The 20,305-nt window shown below is 36.7% G+C and overlaps 1 protein-coding gene across 2 annotated transcripts; it reads left to right on the top strand.

Annotated features, from left to right (window-relative positions):
• Positions 1-1,710: 1,710 nt before the first annotated feature.
• LOC149089151 (uncharacterized) lies at positions 1,711-20,292 on the top strand. Of its 2 annotated transcripts, XM_089237605.1 has the most exons (9): positions 1,711-2,035; positions 3,759-3,804; positions 5,837-5,868; positions 9,036-9,160; positions 12,738-12,799; positions 15,046-15,159; positions 16,361-16,487; positions 18,283-18,417; positions 18,572-20,292. In XM_089237605.1, exons 4-8 carry the CDS (start codon positions 9,054-9,056, stop codon positions 18,359-18,361), a joined length of 489 nt encoding a protein of 162 aa, XP_089093731.1. In that variant the 5' UTR covers positions 1,711-2,035; positions 3,759-3,804; positions 5,837-5,868; positions 9,036-9,053; the 3' UTR covers positions 18,362-18,417; positions 18,572-20,292. The 2 variants fall into 2 exon arrangements, with proteins under 2 accessions (XP_089093731.1, XP_089093723.1); XM_089237597.1 differs by lacking the exon at positions 5,837-5,868 and having other exon boundaries at positions 1,724-2,035.
• The last annotated feature ends 13 nt before the right edge of the window (positions 20,293-20,305 follow it).

Genomic DNA, 20,305 nt, shown 5'->3' on the forward strand with positions numbered 1-20,305 from the left:
CGAGGTAGGAACCGAGTTCAAATCCGGACCTGAAAAGCTGAGTTTACTTTCGGCACTGCAGTGGTAAGATGCTCGTCTTACACCACGATGGTTACCGTCAGGGTCCACGGGGAAGAACATAGAAAACAATTATTTACCTGCCGAGCATGGAGCGACCACCGATAGATGGAATTTTCATTTCCCGCAAATTGCCGTATGGCAATATTACCGGAGTGGGTGTGCAGTAAAGTATTCAAGAACAAGAAACAAAAGCCCAACTATGACAGCATAAATACGTTAGGGGGGGGGGGGGAAAACCACACATAAATCCACATTCCGGCATGTACTTTAGAAATTCCGCAGAGGAATACGTACGGTTAAATAGTAGTGAAAGCAAACCATTCTGGCTGCGCTTCTACTATACTGTATAAAAATGATAACGAATAATATACTACTGAAGAAGAAAAACATTGGTCTGAGGAAAAGTCTCCGCGTCTGGTCAGGGCCATTCCAAAGGAGTTCGGAGATCTAAGGCCCGACACATAGGCGGATACGAAAGTGGGGGACAGTGCCGTCTTAACGCATGGGCCCACCCGGGCACGGCCCGGGGGCTTCAAGAGAAGAGGGGCCTCACAAAAATGAGATGCGGTTGAAATTTTCTAGAATTTACCAGGTAGGGCCTCAGAAAAACCACTTGGCCCGACACCCACGATGCTCTTAAGACGGCCCTGGTGGGGGAGGGGCAACCACCAGTCGTTCCCTAAGAAATTTGAAGAGAGCCTGTATCCGGTTGCAGCAGTGTTTCTCTGTTCGTCGCCAACCTTTGTCAGGGTCGTCGCGGTGAGCAGAAGATATTGATTTGTATGTCTATTAATGCTTTGTAGTGATTGTTTTATATAAGGAAAATACCTACAAAACTATTCTGGGGAACCACATATGAACCATGAATTAGGCAAGGGAGCCGCTGGTGACATAAGTTTGAAAACCTGTCTTATAGCCTGAAAATGGTGTTTGCGGGGCATCTTAAGACCCCGAATTAAAAAACACTGCTTGTGGGGGGGGGGGCAGGAAGTCGGCATCCAGGTGAGCAAAATAACTACCGTAAAAACCCCCCACCCCCTCATGAACAAGAAGCTCCTATCAATACAGGTTGTTGTCCCTACGCCCAAAGTCCAACACTACTCCAACGATTTTCACTGTTTTTGTTCACTTATGTAATAAATAGATGTCAGCACATATCTACCATAAAAAACAAAAACGTCCTACCGATTTCGCAACACATACTTTGTGATTCGTCGATATCTTTTCTGAATCAAAGATCCGTGAGCGGAGATACGGGGGGGGGGGCATTGCCCCCAGCGTCAAAGGTAGAGTCGACTGATCTAATGTATATATGCATGTATAAATTTGCATCATCATCATCATCGAGCCGCCCCCCCCCCCAGACTTCCAGGTCTATCCCCGCCTATGCCAAGACCGGACAACATGAATACAGAAACAATAGTACAAAAAAATAGCATTTCAAGAAACACAAATTGTGTTAATTCATCAAAATTTTTAATTTGAAACCAATAAATTTTCTATTGGAAATATTTTTATGAATAACTACTTGAGTGCGGTTACAAAGTCGGTAGATAACCTGTTAGCTGTCATAATAATAACAATAATCTTTCTTTTTTATGGCAATCATAGTTGGCAACACCGGAAATGTCGTCTTTTATTTGTTTATTTACCGTTTATATTGATTATTTTGATAGTGAGTGAGAGTGGGTTAACTTGAATGGTGACTGTGGTCGTCCTCTTCCATGTGAATGAGTCAACTGATGAATGAGGGGGAAGCTTGTTGCTCATCATCCGTCATTTTCGACTCGATCATGATCATGAAACGGGCTCCAAAACAGTTTTTAATAATCTAACGGAAACAAGATTAACGATCTCATCATCATTATTTTGAAGTGATAATGTTTTACATTGAATTGAACTCGCTTTATTTAGTTAATTAGCGGGTCATGGGTGCATGTATTGGATGTTGTCCCATAAAAACTGTTCCCCAAAGGTATAAACGCTCGACACATATCTTGTAATATTGAATTATCAGTATTATCATTGATGTATTAATTATTATCTATTAATTAGAAGCGCAAAATTATGGTTTGCCACCTGTGGGGCGCATGAATTTCGCCGCTTTCTCGCATTCTAGTATAGTTTTACTGATCACTCATTCAGGCGTGGATCCAGCATGATTTGTCGGGAATGGTGAATTGGGTAAGTTTGTTGGGTCGTCCTGTGTTTTATGGGACAGATAAATTTTCCCATATCATTAGGGCGTGTGAGGAGTGATCGTTCCTATCCCCTGGATCCTTCATCCCCGGATTGTTGCTATCCTGGATTCCTGCCTTACTGGCAGACATCCGCAGCTGCGATTGGAGTCTAGGCAGGCATCTTCAGCTGCAAATAGAGCCGAAGCAGATATCTTCAGCTGTGACTGGAGTAGAAGCAGGCATCTTCAGCTGTGACTGGAGTAGAAGCAGGCATCTTCAGCTGCGAATAGAGTGGAACCAGACATCCTGAGCTGCGATTGGAGTCTAGGCAGGCATCTTCAGCCTCAAATCGAGCAGAAGCAGATATCTTCAGCTGTGACTGGAGTAGAAGCAGGCATCTTCCGCTGCAAATAGAGTAGAACAAGATATCCTGAGCTGCGATTGGAGTCTAGGCAGGCATCTTCAGCTGCAAATAGAGCCGAAGCAGATATCTTCAGCTGTGACTGGAGTAGAAGCAGGCATCTTCAGCTGCGAATAGAGTGGAACCAAACATCCTGAGCTGTGACTGGAGCATAGGCAGACATCTTCAGCTGCGAATGAAGCAGAGGCAGGCGGATCCAGAGTGATGTGTCAGGGAATCGACTTATTGTGTGACCACATCTGATCATCCTGTATTTTATTTCCCTAACCCATAAACCCAGGACTGATTGCCAATGATTACTGTGTGAAAGAAATTTAGATCACTGTTCACAGTCTCCAAATGGAGTTGCTACTGCTCAATCATTAGCAGCTGTGGCACAAAGGCCGCTGAGATTCTCCCAAAACCCCAATCCGTTGTCAAAAATTCATTCAAGATGAAATGAATCCAATTCTGATGCTTGCATTGTTTGCAAGTTCTCTGATCGTGATTCAACAATCCTGTATCACCAGGGTCACAATAACAATCCCATTTATGGATCTACCAGTAGGTGCTTCACTCCCCACTGATGTATGGCGATCTTTGAAGTGGTTGTACTGCTCCATTATCTGTGTAATTACCATTGCTTTGCCCCACAGCCCCATGGAATCTTACAGATCTTTGTACTTAAGAATCTCCAAACTTTACACAAAATTTAATGCAGTAGCATTGCTCAAGTTTTTCTGCCATCATCACTTACACTTCCTCAATCATCACCGTTCTGCCAGTGACTGACAGCTTCTGCAGGCAGGAAAAAAATTCAAGCGAGCACAATAAGATTTCATACATAGGTCCACCAAACCACTCCTCCCTAGCTTCATTTGTTTGCGCGTGAAAAACAATGGTAGGATATTTTTCAAACAAACCTTGTAAGTTGTATTATGTGAATAGCGTTCCTTATCTAAATCTGGATTTTTGTTTTTTTTTGTGCTCTAATTTGTTTTTTTCTTACGAGAGATCATTTTCATTGTTTAGTTCTTTTGTGTGTGTGTGTTTTATATCATTTATTAAAGACGAATGTTCTTTATCTTGATGCAATACTCAATTACTTTTCATTCCAGAAATCAAAATCCCAAAAAAATTTCAAGATCAATAAAAACACTTGAGGTATGTGTATTAATGCAGAGCATAACGGTATTTATTACAAGTGACTTTTTATAAGATGTGAATAAGTGATGCCATCATTCAATTTCGATTCTTAATCTCTAGCAAGTTAAGGTTTATTTTATCCCCTTTTTAGTCTTTTATTTAATTTTCATTTCTGATTCATTTAGTTCAGTGATATCAACCTAAAAAATTTCCAAAGAAGGAAAAAATGCTGTATATGTTTTAAATGCATGTGAATCTATTTCTGATGTTATAAGTTTTTGAATATGTATACAGTAGAACCTCATTGAACAGACCTGATTATAATGGACAGTTAAAAAAAATTGTAATAATAAATTATGCTTATTTTTATATATGAACTAGCTGTAATGCCTGGCGCTGCCGAGTTTTCTTCAATTACTGGCAGGATTGGAAAAGTGACAAACCGATAAATTGGAATAAACTATTATATGCATAATACTGGCAGCATTAAAGAAGTGACAAAGTGTAAAGTCATATTCATGTCCGAAACACATCGCCAAGGAACCATGGTAACCAAAGTAAACATTCTGAAAGTGATTGTGTTGAGGCCCAGAAACCATTATTGCCGAAAGGTTTTTTTGCCAATTTTGGGTATTTGCCCAGCTCTGACAAACTTTTAAAGTAGCCTATCATTCAAGCTGGGTCCCATTTGGTATATATGAAAAATTTAACGACAATAGATTTAAAATTGTAGATTTTTCATATTGATGTTGTCTGCTGTAACAAGGATTTTTGTGATGAGATCTTCCACAGATGTCTCATACACAAATGCTCTCATGGTTCCCCACAAGAAGGAAGTCCCTTAGACTTAGGTCTGGTGAGCATGGAAGCCATGCCATCCAAACTACCGATAATCGGAAGCATTGAGGATGTAGCGCTTCTAAAAGATCAACTTTGCTTCAGTCCGGCTTTGACCTTGGTCAGCCAATTAGCTGTAACTGTTGCTGCTTTTTCTTCTACAAATATGAATAAGACGAATGGTTGACAATTATGTTCTAGAGGAGTGCTGCTTCTCCAGCAGAGCAGAAATGAAGTCAGAAGGACTTGTGCTTGCTGGAGGATTTTCTGACACTCTGAGTGGATTGAGACCGTAAATTCTATTGTAAATAGTGTTCGTCTCAATGAGTGTTATTACCCCTCCAATTTTTTTTAACAGTACATAAACACCCTATATTCCATTTATAACGATATAACTTCTTTATAGAGAATATAGATACATTTCTCCGGATCTTGAATATCACTATACAGCATGTCCTGTAAGTGCTAACAGAGGCTCAACAGCCATCTGTCATAGAGGAATAGTTTCAGTTTAAAAAATGCTCAAAAGCTTTCAAAAATTACCCTGTACTAGTTTTCAGAGTGAAAATACACTGTGTAACGAAATAAAAAAATCTAAATTTTTATACGGTCCCCCCTGTGCTCCAACCTACAACTATGAAGTTGTTTCCTGCGTCTAATGAGGCCAATAGAAAAAATTCGATGTTTCTTTGTGCAATATTCACTGAGATATTTGAATTCAAAAATAGGAGAAAACGTTGGGAAAGGACAGCATAAATGAGAGAAAGGAGCATTAACCGTTAGTTTTTGCTGTCCTTTCATAACTTCAAATATCTTAGTGAATATTGCACCTGAAAACATAGAATTTTTTTTCCTGTTGGCATCAGGAGAGACCGGGCAAAAACTTTATAATTGGAAATTAGAGCAGGGGTATAATTATCCGCATAAAAATTTAGATTTTTTCATTTTGTGCCACGCTGTATCTTCGCTCTCAAAACTGGTACAGCATAATTTTTGAACACATGTTAAGCATTTTTTAAATTGGAATACCTATACGACGGATGATTGATGAGATAAAGGCCCCCCATTAGCACTCACAGGACACCCTGTATAGGTGTTGTGCACTGCATATGCAAGAAATTATGCTAGTTATTATTAGACAACCGTTGTCATTTCTTCGTCCATTTTAAAATAAAGTTACTTATTTGGTCTTTTTCGTATCTCTCCCTAATAGGATGCCAAAATCTATAGGTGCATGCCAGCTTGGTAATTTTTTTGTTTTGTTAATTTTCATTATAATTTTCATGCATTTATGATTTGCGATATTTTTATTTATGCTTTTCTTTCTTTTTTTCATTTGCATAAAATTTGTTATGAGCATCCGAATGAAACAGGAAAGGCTAATAATATTGTGCAATTTTCAATGTTTTTTCTTTTGTTTTTTTATCGTTATTCTGAGTAGATATATTTACACTCTTCTACAATTTCAGTCGATGCTCGCTATAATGACCATGTGTTACTGCATCTATTCTGTTATGGCGGCTGGTACAATAGGTCTTGGATTTATTCCTTTTCATCCCATGTTGTTTTCCCATCCAACATGACGACCCACAAAAACCATTCAATCCAATACAACATCTGAACTAAGCTTTGGCCCGTTCTTTTTTTTTTTGCAAAGAAATGAGTTTAATTTATGTGATGAAATTTTGTTTGACCTTGACCTTTAATGTTGAAGAATTCATTACACATAGGTAGATACACGCATGTGATTATAACAATTCCATTATTTTATAACCTGGTCTATTTTAATTGCAACTGCTTACATTTGACAAGGTGTGTACTACCATCCACAAATTGGAAAAGTCACAAAATGAGAAGGTCACGAAATCAAGTAAAATCTCATGAAATAAGAGAGGTCACAGATTTTTTAAGGACCGATTTTCTGATTTTCCTGCACTCTATTTTATTTCTATGGACTTTTATCAGGTACATTGCAAAAGTCAGATAGATTTTTGCGATCATGCATTCATGGTCAGCTGAGATTAATTTGCTAATTTCTCTAAATAACGAGTGTTAAATCGCCAATGTCACCTCATAACAAATGCTAAATCGCCATGACGTCACCAAATAAAAAATTTAAAGCCACTAATATTGCACACAAAAAAGTCTTGAATCACGGATGTTATCAAATGTAAGTGTTAAATCACCAATTTTGCCAAATGACAAGTACTGAATTGCCAAACATTGTGCTGATCTGCTCAGCCTTTTCTCCCATTTGGCAACAAATTTTTTCTGAGTAGCCAAATTGCTAAAAACTAACAAGAATCCAAAAGGAATAATGTGCATAAAATTGAAGGGAGTGGGGGAATTTATCGCAAATATTTGTTCATCATCAGTTTCTCACTTCTGATGTGCAACTTAAATGACAGCACCTCCTGCAAGCATAACACTGATGTATCAAAGAACAGTTAGAAGTTTTGTGATTTTATATAAAATCAGCTCGGTCCTTGTCAAAATCTTTTTGACAACTTTAGGTGTCTAGAAATACATGCATAATTTTAGTGCGAGAATGGTGGCTGCAAATACCAAATTTTATTGCTCTGTACTTTTACTTCATTAGCCTTTTGAGCGGCATTGACAAGATATCTCATCTCCTTAAAGGCCTCCTTACTGAAGTATTGACAAGCTCAGATATTTCATAATGTTGATTTCTCAATGGAAAACTTTTTCCCTATACCCCTTAGTTTTCATCTACTGGAAATCGGAAGAAAGCCTACTTAATTAAAAAAAATTATGCTTTGCTTGCATTTTATAGGGGCTTAGTGATTTCTGTTATGCCGGTTGAAGGGTTAACTGTGACATAGTTGTTATCATTGATGTATAGCGACTTGTTTGTCGTTTGCAATGGTGTTGTTGGGTATCACTGCTGTAACAAAAGAGTGCATCAGAGGTCAAGAGAAAGTCGTGGAAAAGTCACAGAATTTTCCTTTGGTTATGTGGTAGACACCCTATTATAGCAAAATGATTTTTTGTTAATGAACGTTGATGAATTTTTTTCCCCCTCATTGAAACATGGATTCTCTTCAGATGTAAATTTTTTTTCCAAAATGATTTTTTACTGCCTCACAGTATAACATTCGTTTTCCGTGGAACAAGAGCAGTCGTTATAATGATCTGCAACTGTATTTCAGCATGTTTTAGCTTTTTTTGATTTTCCAATCGAAACTGCATAGATTAAATTACAGATTTCATCAAAATTTCTTAGATTTTGTTTTTTGTTGCGCTGTTGCTGAGTTGTCTCTTGAAGAAATATTCTATTCTTTTTTTTTTTACTAAACATTGCTTTTCCTGTGCTCGTCCTTGTCTAGGAGCCATATACAGTTGAGCCTACTTATAACGAAATCTGATATTTCGATTACAAAGTATCGGTTATAATGATTTTTTTCATCCCAGTGAATCTGCAATAGCAAAATAATGTTAGGAAATCACTTATAACGAAGTGTCATATTTATGAATATTGGTTATAATGATGTATTTGACACATTGAATGGATTTTTTCAGGAAGTAAGTTCCACCAGATCTGGAATTCTTTTTCAGAAAAAAAAGTCTAAATGAGAAGTGCTACTGAGCTATTCAGAGGCTCTATCGGTGTTTTCTGACAGTGCCATCTATTGCTGGATGTAGATCCTTTTAGCTATAGATAGCTCTGATTCTGTTCATTTTCAGAACCACTCAAATAAACAAAACTGCAGTTATATGATCCCTCTTTATGTCAATGTTTCTCTATTTTGTGAACCCCCAATTTTCTCCAGATTCCAATAAAGAACCTCTTCAAAGTACTGAACATACACAATACGCATCATTATCGATTGCTCGCCTTTGACAAAGGTTGGTGATGCACACTTTGAGACCCACATACAGTATATGGGTCTAACATTTTATTCAACTCTATGTGAATATTGTTAATATTGTCAGACATATGTGAATAATTTTCATTTTAATTATAATTCAATTTTTAAGTCTGTCCGAGAACCACCTGTCTCATCTTCGTGAACCACCTCTAGTCTGTGGACCATAGGTGAGAAAGGTTGCTTTAAGTTCATTCCGCTCATTAAAATCGAGTATTTATTGTGTATCGGTTATAACGAACATCGGGTATTGCAAATGTTTTTCACGTTACCATGTGACTTTGTTATATCCAAGATCGACTGTAAACTAAAATAATTCCTAAGGGTTCTGAAAAACAGGATACTCTTAAATGCATCTTACAGCTCAGTGGTCACACAATACTTGGTATTGGGTTGTGCGTGTTAACAAAAAAAAAAATAATGTGAAATCTTAGATGCTGCCAAATATATATTTGCTTGTGATGATGAAAGTAATTTTCAGTGGAATATTAATGATAACCATGATTCATTCTCCTTTGATAACAGGTTCCTAGTCACCATGAAATGCTGGAAATGGAACAGAAAACCAACATGGGGTCTAAACCGACAGCCGGTCATTCGGGGAGGCTCTTTCCATCCAACATAGCCAAACCGACTCGGCTGATATTCAGGTAATAACTATTCAGTCATAATAAGTCTCTCGATATAATAGTCTAGTTTATTTCTTCTATCAATGTTAGCATCATTTCTGGTGTAATCCTAAAGGCACTCTCTCGCACCGCTCATGTGGCTTGAGCTTGCGAGTACGAGATGACAAGCAACATGCCAGACTAAATGCAGATTTTTTGTTGAATTGCGTCTAGATATGCATGCTTTAGGTTGCCCTTTAGTGGTTTGCTGAAATTCTCTTCAATTTGTATGGTTTTGTGCATTGTCAGGGAAAGGAGAAGAAAAAACAGAGTGGGGGGGGGGAGGCAAAAGCTGGGCATATTTATTATTTATTACCCCACAGTCAAAGTGAGGTAGTAGAATATGTAGAAGCATTGTTGAAGGTGCTTTTAGGGCCTTCTGACATGGGATGCTCGAATCGATCTCGAGTAGCTTCGACAGGAGAATCGATATGATATGAACGAGTTGAGTTGCCTGTCTTCCCTCACATGGTGGTACTAAGACTAAATTTCAAAGCCCAGAAAAATGACAAAAAATTACGCAGTGTTTAGTTTACCTTCTTATCCTCCCATACCTCATAAATTAGAATAGAAAAAAAAGATCAAATTTCTACATAATCTAGCAGCTATGAAATATTATTATATTATAAATTATGTTATCATCTCCACTGTTAAGACAAATTAGAAGGAAACTATAGGTACATCCATTCATTGAAAAAATTATTCATTGTAGGCTACTTGTTTCAGCACAGGGTCATCTTAACAGCATCATGATTTTAGTGATTTTTCACTTTGACCCAGGGCAAAGTGATTTTTCTGAGGCCCCCTACCTGGCAAGCAACATGCCTTCAAATTCACATGCTCACTTTCGAAAATTTGATCCAGATTTCATTTTTATGAGGCCCTGGTCCATGCCCCAAGGCGGCACTGTTTCGGCTACAGAATTACAGAAATCGTATTCTAGATTCATTGTATTCTGCAGAATGAGGAAATAACTTACCTGGAATTATATATAATTCTTGACATATATATATATACCTACATTGAAGACATGACAATTTAACCGTTTAAAGGCCAAACTATGAAAAAAGTCACTTATTGTTTTTAAATTTGGAATTCGGGGTTCTTTTGCATGCCTATACGTAGATCAACTTTGAAATTTGAAGAAAAAAAAGTGATATGTTATATAAGAATATAAAAATTTGTAGCATTTATACACATTTTTGGCAAACCTGCATGTCGTCCTCGCAACACAATATAATGGCCATCAAATGACCTGATATCTTTTTTTCAGTTGACAATGTGGATCCGGATAAATAATTAACCCCTCCTTCGTTCGTAGAATGTTCATTGTCATTTCTCTTCGAAATTTCAAATGTGAAATACGACCCGCTTCTCGAAACTCTGAATGAACTATCCAACGTGCTATAATGGTCATATGGCAAATCTTTTTCAATGGAATCCAGAGCCGAGGTTTTGATCGAATTCTAAAAAGAACTTTTTTATCCCATGCAATAATTTTTTTTTTCATATTGCTCAAAACTGTTTTGCCTTTTCTTGAAACTTGAGTGTTACACTTACGTTTTGGTCCTTTTTTTCTGCCATTCATCTTTTGAAGAACACATTTTAGGAGTTTACTAACACCCCATCCTCGTTGTTGAAAAATTACCTAGCATTTCTCATACATCAGCTGTAACTGTTGATGCTAGATCATTTTCAACTATATCATCTTCATCCATGATGTCATTTTCATTAGCACGTAATTCGCATATATATACATCCTCTAATTCAGAATCTGAAAGAGTTTCTAAATATCATACATATTCTTCTAATGTGAGATATCTTTTTGATATGGTTACACTCAGCTGAACACAACTAGACTATCTAGGATTGTCGAACTCGGTTTGATTAGTCTGCAGTTCACAAAAATATGCATTTCTAAGAATGCAAGAATAAAATGTACTCAACCAATACAAACAATCCACTCCAGAGAACACATTCCTCTGTGTCATATTACCCAGAATTAGCCCCTATAACCATGTCAAATGATGACAACAGCCTGGGGTTCGAACGGGAAAATCAAAGCAGCGCACTGCACATTAGATATTCCTAGAATCCCGCTGAATTGAAAGGCCAATGTTCCATAAATGGAACATGCATTTTTGAAAGCGTGTAGCTTTTTAACGTTTAACAGTACAAAGAAACTAATTGATTTACTTTGATTGATATATTAAGTGGTAGAAACACACACAATAATTTTCAATTTACTTCAAAATTGAAATTTTGGCAAATTTTAATCAAAATGGAGAAAAATGCCCAGAAAATGCCAAATTTCAAAATTATGTCAAAAATGTTTATATCAACCTAAATTTTCCGAATATATTTCAAAAAATACTTTGAACTCTCGTCTATATATGATAAAAAAACCAGAAATGTTTGAATCAATTTTTATCTGATATTTTTGTAAATAAAAACTATGTTCCCTTTATGGAACATTGGCCTTTAAATGGTTAAGGAATGTGTGAGCACTGATGAACATATAATTTCTCATAGGTAAGTCTAATTCACGAGTAAATATTCATTATTTTGAGCATGTAGTATTTCTATAAGATGAAGAAGCTTTATTTCCTTTAAGAGCTGAATATGCTGCTACCATACAGAGAGGAAAATATAACTGTGTTTATCTTGGAAGGGGCACAGGGTTTTCTTTTTCCCCATAAACTAAACTCCCACACGCATGTGTGTATATGACTTATATTTATATTTCATGCATTCCATTTGAAAGGGATTTGGGGTTAGGGTTTGCATTAGACAACATTTCTTAAGAAAATACAAGTTACCTCGTAAAATATAACTGGTGGTTATCTTGTTTAGAAATTCCATGTTGGCTCACCCCTGACGATTTCGCCCGACAATAATATGAAGTATTCAAGAGCTGCATTACTTTTGTTGTATTCGGCAACATTGTACACTGGCACAATGTTGCCAGTGAATCCCTCCCATAGGGCATTTAGTCTCCAATACGCCAATATCCTTGTGTGAGGAGCTCCTTAGAAATATACGTGTTCAATCCTCTGATGCCAAGTCTTCTATCAGTCATAAGACTTCAGTATCCCTGTGTGACCTCCTTACACTTACATAGCAAGTACCTAGGTTCCTCAGAGAGTAATCAAATGAAAATTCCTGACTTTACTACCCACACGCACACACACCAGTTAGCACTGCATTGCCACAGTCTTCCTTCATGCGAGGATTTTATAAGAAAGTGTATAAAGAATGAAGAGTCGCATCATTTTCATTATTTTTTTACTCCAAGGAAAGATATTCGTTGCTTCTGTAGTGTAGTTGTCTAATTTACAGCACACCAACTCTAGTCATGTATCGCCATATGGCAATATGGTGATGTCCTGTGCACATCTACTGAAATTTCAGCAATTAACTCAAGGAGAATATGAATAGCATGTGTTATGTAGACAGACCTTTGCAGTTTATTAACAAAAGAGAAAAATTAATGTCTTTGCTCTGTGGACTTTTTCCCCAAATTTCATTTATCTTTTTTCTCAATTTTTGTATTTTGCAGGAACAGAAATGTTGCGGAGGAGGCAGTATCGCCTACTGATGCCACAATGCCTCTATTACCAAGTGAGTATTTGCATCCTCAAGAGCCATTTTTTATAAACTGCAACTTCTAGCAGAGCAAAGGAACTATAGGGAAATCTTTTTGAAGAGAGTTGGTCACCTTCCACTAGGGCAGATTTTTGTTGGACCATAGGCCCAAGTCAGGAATGGTTCCCTACGTAATATTTTATGTCTATTAAGGGGAATTCTTACCTTAGTTACCGTGGTTCCCAAACGATGCATTTCCATTTTTACAAGTTTATTCCTTTACAATGGTTTGTCACTTCTCTTATGCTCTCAGTATATAAAAAACCTGGGCAGCGCACCGGGTATTATATTACCGGTATATTATAGTTTTTGGTAAAATTCTGGGAAAAATTATGTGAAGGAACTAAAAAAACATTTGTAAGGTTAGGATTGTGCATTATATTGATTTCTTCAGGATTTTTGGTCAGAGCCAAAATCCTGAAGCAACCAAGCAGATTTTGCTTGGAACCCCGTATTTGTAGACAGGCCTATAAGACATGTTAGGGTTACACATTCATTCACAACACACGTTCTGCCATGCACCAATTAGTTAGAAATTCCCCAGAGGAATTTTTACAAGCTGCATGTGTGGTTAATGTACATATGTGATTTATATATATAGTACATACGTATGCACGGTGTGTACATATTCCTATAACACAAATGTGAGCTGATCTTCCATTTGAGAAAGTCTCTGCACATAGAGCCTACAGCATCTAAAATTCACGCATAATAAACATAATACAGCAGGCAAAATAATCTGCAGAGTTGTTTGTTTCCAAATTCAGAAGGCAGATGGTACTTTCTAAACTCCTTAACAGGGATTCCTCCTCAGCAACAAATGTCACATTAGATACAGACCACATATATGGCAAACTCTGACCAGCATCAATTAGTTAGAATTTTCGCAAAGGAATGTTTTCGAAGTGCATGTTTGGTTTAGCAGTAGTAGTTGTCTTATTACACATATCAGATTTAACTTCCACTAAATTGTCAAACAATAAATCCAATGAAGAGATCGAAAAAAGTTTGAAAAATTCTGACATACTTTTAACACACGCACACACAGTAAATAATGGGTGTTGTTTTCAAAAGGAGTAGAAAATGTGTTAACTATAATATTTTAATCATAATTTTATACATATTCAAGCAGATGTCCTGTCAGAGCCATTACTGATAGGGAACCTGGGTCAGCAAGAAAATACAGTCAATTTTTAATTATCTAATCCTTTCTTTGAAAGCGATACCAATTTTAAATTTTTATTTACTCTTATGAATGGGCATGAATTCCCCCCCCCCCCTCCTGTGTGAGACATCATTTTGGCGTCCCTCTGGAGTATAAACCGGACCTGTAAAAGCCCTCAAAAAACTTGGTGCTGCATTATTCTCTGCTAGATGAGATGCATAAAAAATTAGTTTTCTCTGCGAATCATTCCATCCAATCCATTCGTAGCTTGAATTTCATTTTGATTTATATTATTTATATTAAATTGCAGAATTTTTTTTTTTCACAGTTAATTTGCTACCCCCGAACCCCCCTTTGGAAATCCCATCCTTCCCTCCCACAGTGGCAGCAAGCACTCTGTGCAGCTAAACAGCCTTAGAACTGCCCTATGCTCTCAAATAATTATAATATAATTTCTACACACACACATAAACTCATTTTCCCAAGAGATATGTTCAGAAAAACCCATCATTGTTAGTATATATCAGGGGTTCTCAACATTTTTTCATTCGCGAAGCCCTTTTTGTTAAAATAAAACTCCTATGGCGGAGCCCCGTAGTCTTATTTTTTCATTTATTCATCAAAGTTACTGATTCATTTTTATTATTTAAAAATGTTTCCAATTTTTTTTTTCAAATTTACTGGTTTTTTTTCCTTGAGTGGTTGCGGGGCCCCTGGAGAGTGCATATGAAGCACTGGTTGAGAACTGCTGGTATACCTAAATGATAGAACTGGGATTTCTTCGTACACCACCTGCATAGCCATAAACTAACCACTCAACTGCCAGGCAACATTATAGTTAGATTTACTGTTTAACAATTTGTAGACAGAGCAATTATTTATTCTATCAAATACAGGCTACTATTTCTGGAACAATGGTTCGCAGATGAATTGTCTCAATGTAGTTTTATTTATATTTTTTTAATATATATTTCTGTTTGATAGAGGAACGTTTGTGTTTTCAGTTATTTAGTGCACACACAACCATTTTAAATGAAATTTTAATATCTCATTTCAGGTGAAATATCTCTGGCTGACAGCTGCAGTCAAACGGGTAGTCAGGGATGGGAACGCATCGGTTCGAATGCAACTCCTGGCTCTTCTGTTGACTTGGAATGGGAGAATGAAATAGGTATATCGAGTTTGGCCCTCTCTTTCATTTGTTTTTTTAGTCTTAATTTTACCACTATTCATATGCCCCCAATAGTTATGTATTTTTTCCTTTAATGTTTTTCTTGAAATATTTTTTTCCTTTGTGTCGTTCATAGTATCCATTCCTTATTTATATTCTTGTTAGATACCAACTGCACTTTATTTGGTATATACTGAAAATCCTTTATAATGATAATCTCACCTGTATAACTATATCATTCTCTAAGACACACTTCTGTGTTAAGTGTTACTTGTCTCCAGTCCCTAGAGTGTTGTTATACAGTGTTTCAAAACTCATTGGGCATACGTTAGGAGAGTAATAAAACAGAATTAGACGAGCACAAATCACCATACAACTCAAGTGCGGAACTTGAGTGGTGAAGCACTAGAGAGAATATAAATATGTTGTTTGCAGCAGCCATCGTCATTTGTGCTATGGATCACAGCGAGATGGATGTTTACACAAATCAGGAGAAGGCTGACATGTGTTACATGTACAGGGTAGTGCAATAAACTGGCTGGTGCACTCACACGATCTCTTATGTCTTGATTTTTTTCTGGGCTCATCTGAAGTGCCTCATCTATGATGGGAGACCTGTTGATTCTGATACAGACCTTTTCAACCAGGATTTCTGTTGCTGCTGGCACCATATGAGACATGTCTGGTGTTTTCACTAATGTTTGGCAGTCACTACATCGACAGTGTGAAGCCTGTGTCACTATTGGCAGCTGCAATGTTGAGCAGTTTCTGTGATGTCTTCATGTGGAAGTTGTTGAATAAAACATTTTTCCTTAAATTCATTGTGTCCTCTCATTATGTTTGTCTTATTTTTCGTCATTTTATTTCATGACACAGCACATACTACCCTCTATCGCTAAACCACTTGTGTTCTGGGCATGGGTTGTATGGTGATTTGTGCTTGTCTAATTGTGTTCTATCAACTCTAATGTATGTACTATAAGGTGTGAAAAATCCTGCATAAGTTTCACTGCAAAAGGCATATTCAAAATATGACACCATTTCAGTTTAAAAAATGTTATTAGCAAAAGTACGATTAAAATGAATATACTTCACTCTTAAAAATGTTTTATACATTGTTATTATCTTTCCAATGTTGGTTTGACAAGTCTGATGAATATTGTTTTAAAGGAATATTAATTCTTCCTTCGAATATTTACAGGTTTAACACCACCTATGAATGCAAACGAAGAACTGAAATGGATGGCCTTGACAGAAACTACTAATAACACATCTTGGCAGTCTTCCCCAGTTTCTAACGGATTAGAATGGGATGGAGATTTTGCCTCGTAAGTAGCTATTCATGCCTCGTTACAATCATTATCAGTGTTGATTTTTCATCTGTTCAAAAATATGATGTGAAAGTGTTTATTGCTTTTGCAATTTTGTTCCTATCCACTCCTTCTTTTTGTATTGCATGTGCACAAAATTTGGAAAATCAAAAGAGCTCTCTGGTGATACCTTCGCTATGAACTTTTTTAGCTAACAAAGATTGTTTTCACATTTTTTCATCCTCGGCTAACACGTTTTGTTGATATGAATGCAGATACTAACATAACACAGCCGCTTTATAGCTGAAATTGTTACTCAAGCCCAATTAATTTTTATACGCCTTGGAATCACTCTCCAGATATACTTCTGTTTCTTTTTCATGATGTTTTCAAATCATTTTATGTAAAATGAGAGATTGGGCTAAGAGAAAATTTATAAGACAAAAAGCTTAGACTTGGATATTTCAGCACACATGAACTGAACTCATTGAACTGAATGGCCTGGATATTCTGAGAGCTTATCTTTTCTATCTGCATGCTTGAGACAAATGAGCTGATCATATCATATAAGCAGATACCTATGCACCTGACAAGGTTGTGTCAAAGCCTCCCAGACTACTATGTCTAAGACAGTGGTTCTCAACCTTTTGAAACCCACAGCCTGGGTAATATCCCTTTGTGTGTGGATGGCTCAGTCATACACATAACTATGGGATAATAGATGAAGAAAAATTAAACAGTGTGTGAATTATTCACTGTCAGGTTTGACTGATATCAGGGCCCAGCAGTTGAGAAACACTGGTCTAAGAGTTTTGGATTTTGTAAATAGTGTCAAGTACACAAATCTCTCCGGTTTCTCATCATCATATTGTCACGTAGTTTGTTGAATTAATCAAGGCTTAACAACAAAAAACTTATGATTGGATTTATTCTTCAAACACTCACTAAGGTAATCATTACAGGAGAGAACAATTGAGTGCACTAGTAATTGTTCTGTGCCAGGTTATATACTGCTCTTGGAACATTTTGGAAACTAGTATGTAAATCAATATCAAACATATTTCTGGTTTGAGAGAACATTCTAGAAATCACACTGATGCACCTTGAAAAATAAAATTTTTTTGTCTGTGCCACGATTCGAACCCAGGGTCACGGGATGAGAGACACGTACACTACCACTACACTATACCTGCTTGTGATGTCTTTCGTTGCAATATAAATTCTTCTTTATTTGGTTTTGAAGCTGTCGGTTAGTTTTTGTCTTTTTTACAGTGCTTCTTGGTGTTTCATATAACATATCTTCAAATTGTGGGCATTACCTGAAATAAACTAAATGATTTTACATGAAACTGAAAACCTCGCTCAAAATTGTGTTTCAGCTGTTGTAGAAGGAATGTGGGGGTTGAAGACAAACACTTCCTTCACAATTCATAGATAATTAACATTTATTATACAATTAAACCTACAAGAATGTGCAGACCGTGTGACTATCTCGTTTTAGCGGCGAAACGTAAGTTCAGTTCCTCCATCGCGCAGGCACACTCTTTTCCTATCACTCGGACTGAGCCATCCATTGGTAGACACTGTTGCCACACAGCTTAGGAAGACTTTGGTTAACGAACATGATTCTGGAATAAATTATCTTCATGAGCTGAGGTATCACTGTAATGCAACCACATAAATTTTCACAAATTGGATTTTATTTTGTTATAAATTGGAGCAATAATCAATGGTTTTGAGACATGTCTTCAGTTTTGTGCTGCAATTTATAAAAACTAATTGGATGAATTTTTGTCATTTGTTTCTTGTGCAGTGTGGAAATATCAACTATCATATCTGATACCCATCATCTCATAGAAAGTATGGATGAGCGAGAATCCGAAAACCCATGATACCTTTGGTGCTAATTGTTCAACAGTTTGGCTACTTAGCAGTGTGTTGTAATACAGTGAGTTTTTATTTTTATTTCCAATATAACTTTTTGCAATCTTGTTACTGTTTTGTACTTCATAAGTGTGTAAAATCACACACACACAAACTTTGATTTTTTTTCATTGTGTTCTATAAAAGGATTTGAATTTCAATTTTATTTCCCTTCTCAGTCTAGCGGAGCTTATGGATGTGCTACCTAATCCCCCAGATCCCCTCAACGTGTAAATATGCAAATATTGAGAAGAGTTTACAGAACGCACATGTGCCTATCAACAATGAACAAATTATATACCAAGGGGCCAGTATGTTCCGAAGTATGCTCTGGCGAAAACAAAAATTATTATTAGCTACGAAAATAAATATTGTGATTTGGAGAGCTCACTGTTGAAACCTTTATTGTGTTGTTGCATGGGTATTTTCGAAAAACTGTTGTAGAAAATCAAATTGTTAGCTAGTCACCTATTTTTTTAAAATATACCCGAGCGAGAAAAATGTTGTGTGTAGTACTTCCTGTAATATATTAGGTCATCCCATGAGCAATGTTCCCTTTTAGCCACAATACTTCCAGCATATAGTTTTTATTGAAGAAAACTATGGGAATTCACTATATTGTATATGGTGCCATTTCATATGCTGTCATAAGGTGCAGGTAAAAAAAAAATACTGAGTATGTTGCCAATGAGTGATGTTAAAATTTTTTCTAAAATTTTTGTGAAGTCAAATGATAGAAAGGAACATCTGGATGAAATTTCGTGTATTTTTAAAACATAAACCAAATTTCAAGACAAAATCCTAGGTGAGCAGTGTTCTAAAACTTCCTTATGGTCCATTCTGAAGAGGAAACTTCTTAGTATTATCATGTTTTGCATGACAATCTGACAAATGAATTACAAACTCCAAGGTCATGAGATTAACACTCTATAGCAGTGATTTTCTTCCCGCTATCATATGGGTTCCCCCACGTGTGGTCCTAAGATATCCTGGCTGAATGGGGTATTATCAAATGAAATGAGAGTCACTATAGATTGTTCAGGAGGTCCACAGAGAGCTGTGAAAAAAAAAATCACAGAAGAAATGCTTTTAAGTGAAATATCGTGGGGGAAAGATGTGAATATTTTCAAAATACAACAGAATTGCCTATAAAACCTGTACCATCTGGGCATGACATGGAGAGTCCTATGTGGATGGGGGGGGGGAGCAATCTTCACGATGATATGTGGTACTGATGACTTTTGCAAATATGTATGCAAATATTTAAGCTGTTACTTCCAGCTTTGTATGGAGCCCCAGAACATCATATATTTATTTCCCATATATTGGCTCTTGGCAGGGTTGATGTTACCATCCCCCCCCCCTTTTCCCCAGACCTGTGTCTGGCACAGGGGTCCAGAGATCATCTGTATTTATAATATTTTTGTTTATTAATGAACTTAGTTTTGACTGAATTCTATTAAATACGTATAAAACGTCTCGCTCTTGGATGAGGACTCTGGATAATTATAAATTTCACAGAGGAATGTATAAGAGCTGCATGTACGGGTTAAGTAGTAGTAGTCTCAATAGAAAAAAATGCTGGAATGTCGAGGGTATGAAATAGGGCAGCAACTTGGGGAGGCAGAGGAACCTGGTGTGTACTGGACCAGGAAGGGGATATCAGAAAGGACACTAGCCCTGGGAGACAGTAAATTTCAATTTCTAGTTGCGGCCCTGGTACCAAAATTTTCTAAGTGCTTGCTGTATCTGAAAATTTTTTCTCCCTATCATGTGCTTTAGGTGTCCATTTGATTCGTGTGAAAAAAAATTATCTATGGGATGACCCAATATATAGAAAAAATATGCATGAAAAAAATTTATTTGACATGGTAATAAATAACATTGAAGTTTTATAAAATGCTTGCTCATTT

The sequence above is a fragment of the Pholcus phalangioides genome, unplaced genomic scaffold, assembly GCF_987345545.1.
Source record: "Pholcus phalangioides strain wild (caught in Gottingen) unplaced genomic scaffold, Ppha-v1.0 ptg000002l_1, whole genome shotgun sequence".
NCBI lineage: Eukaryota > Metazoa > Arthropoda > Arachnida > Araneae > Pholcidae > Pholcus > Pholcus phalangioides.

Excerpts from the sequence above, each read along its gene's own strand:
- LOC149089151 (XM_089237597.1), top strand. The coding sequence starts at position 1,989 with ATGGGTGCATGTATTGGATGTTGTCCCATAAAAACTGTTCCCCAAAG. Across the intron at positions 12,800-15,045 it reads CACAATGCCTCTATTACCAA|GTGAAATATCTCTGGCTGAC; the intron begins GTGAGTATTTGC and ends ATCTCATTTCAG. Across the intron at positions 16,488-18,282 it reads TGGGATGGAGATTTTGCCTC|TGTGGAAATATCAACTATCA; the intron begins GTAAGTAGCTAT and ends TTTCTTGTGCAG.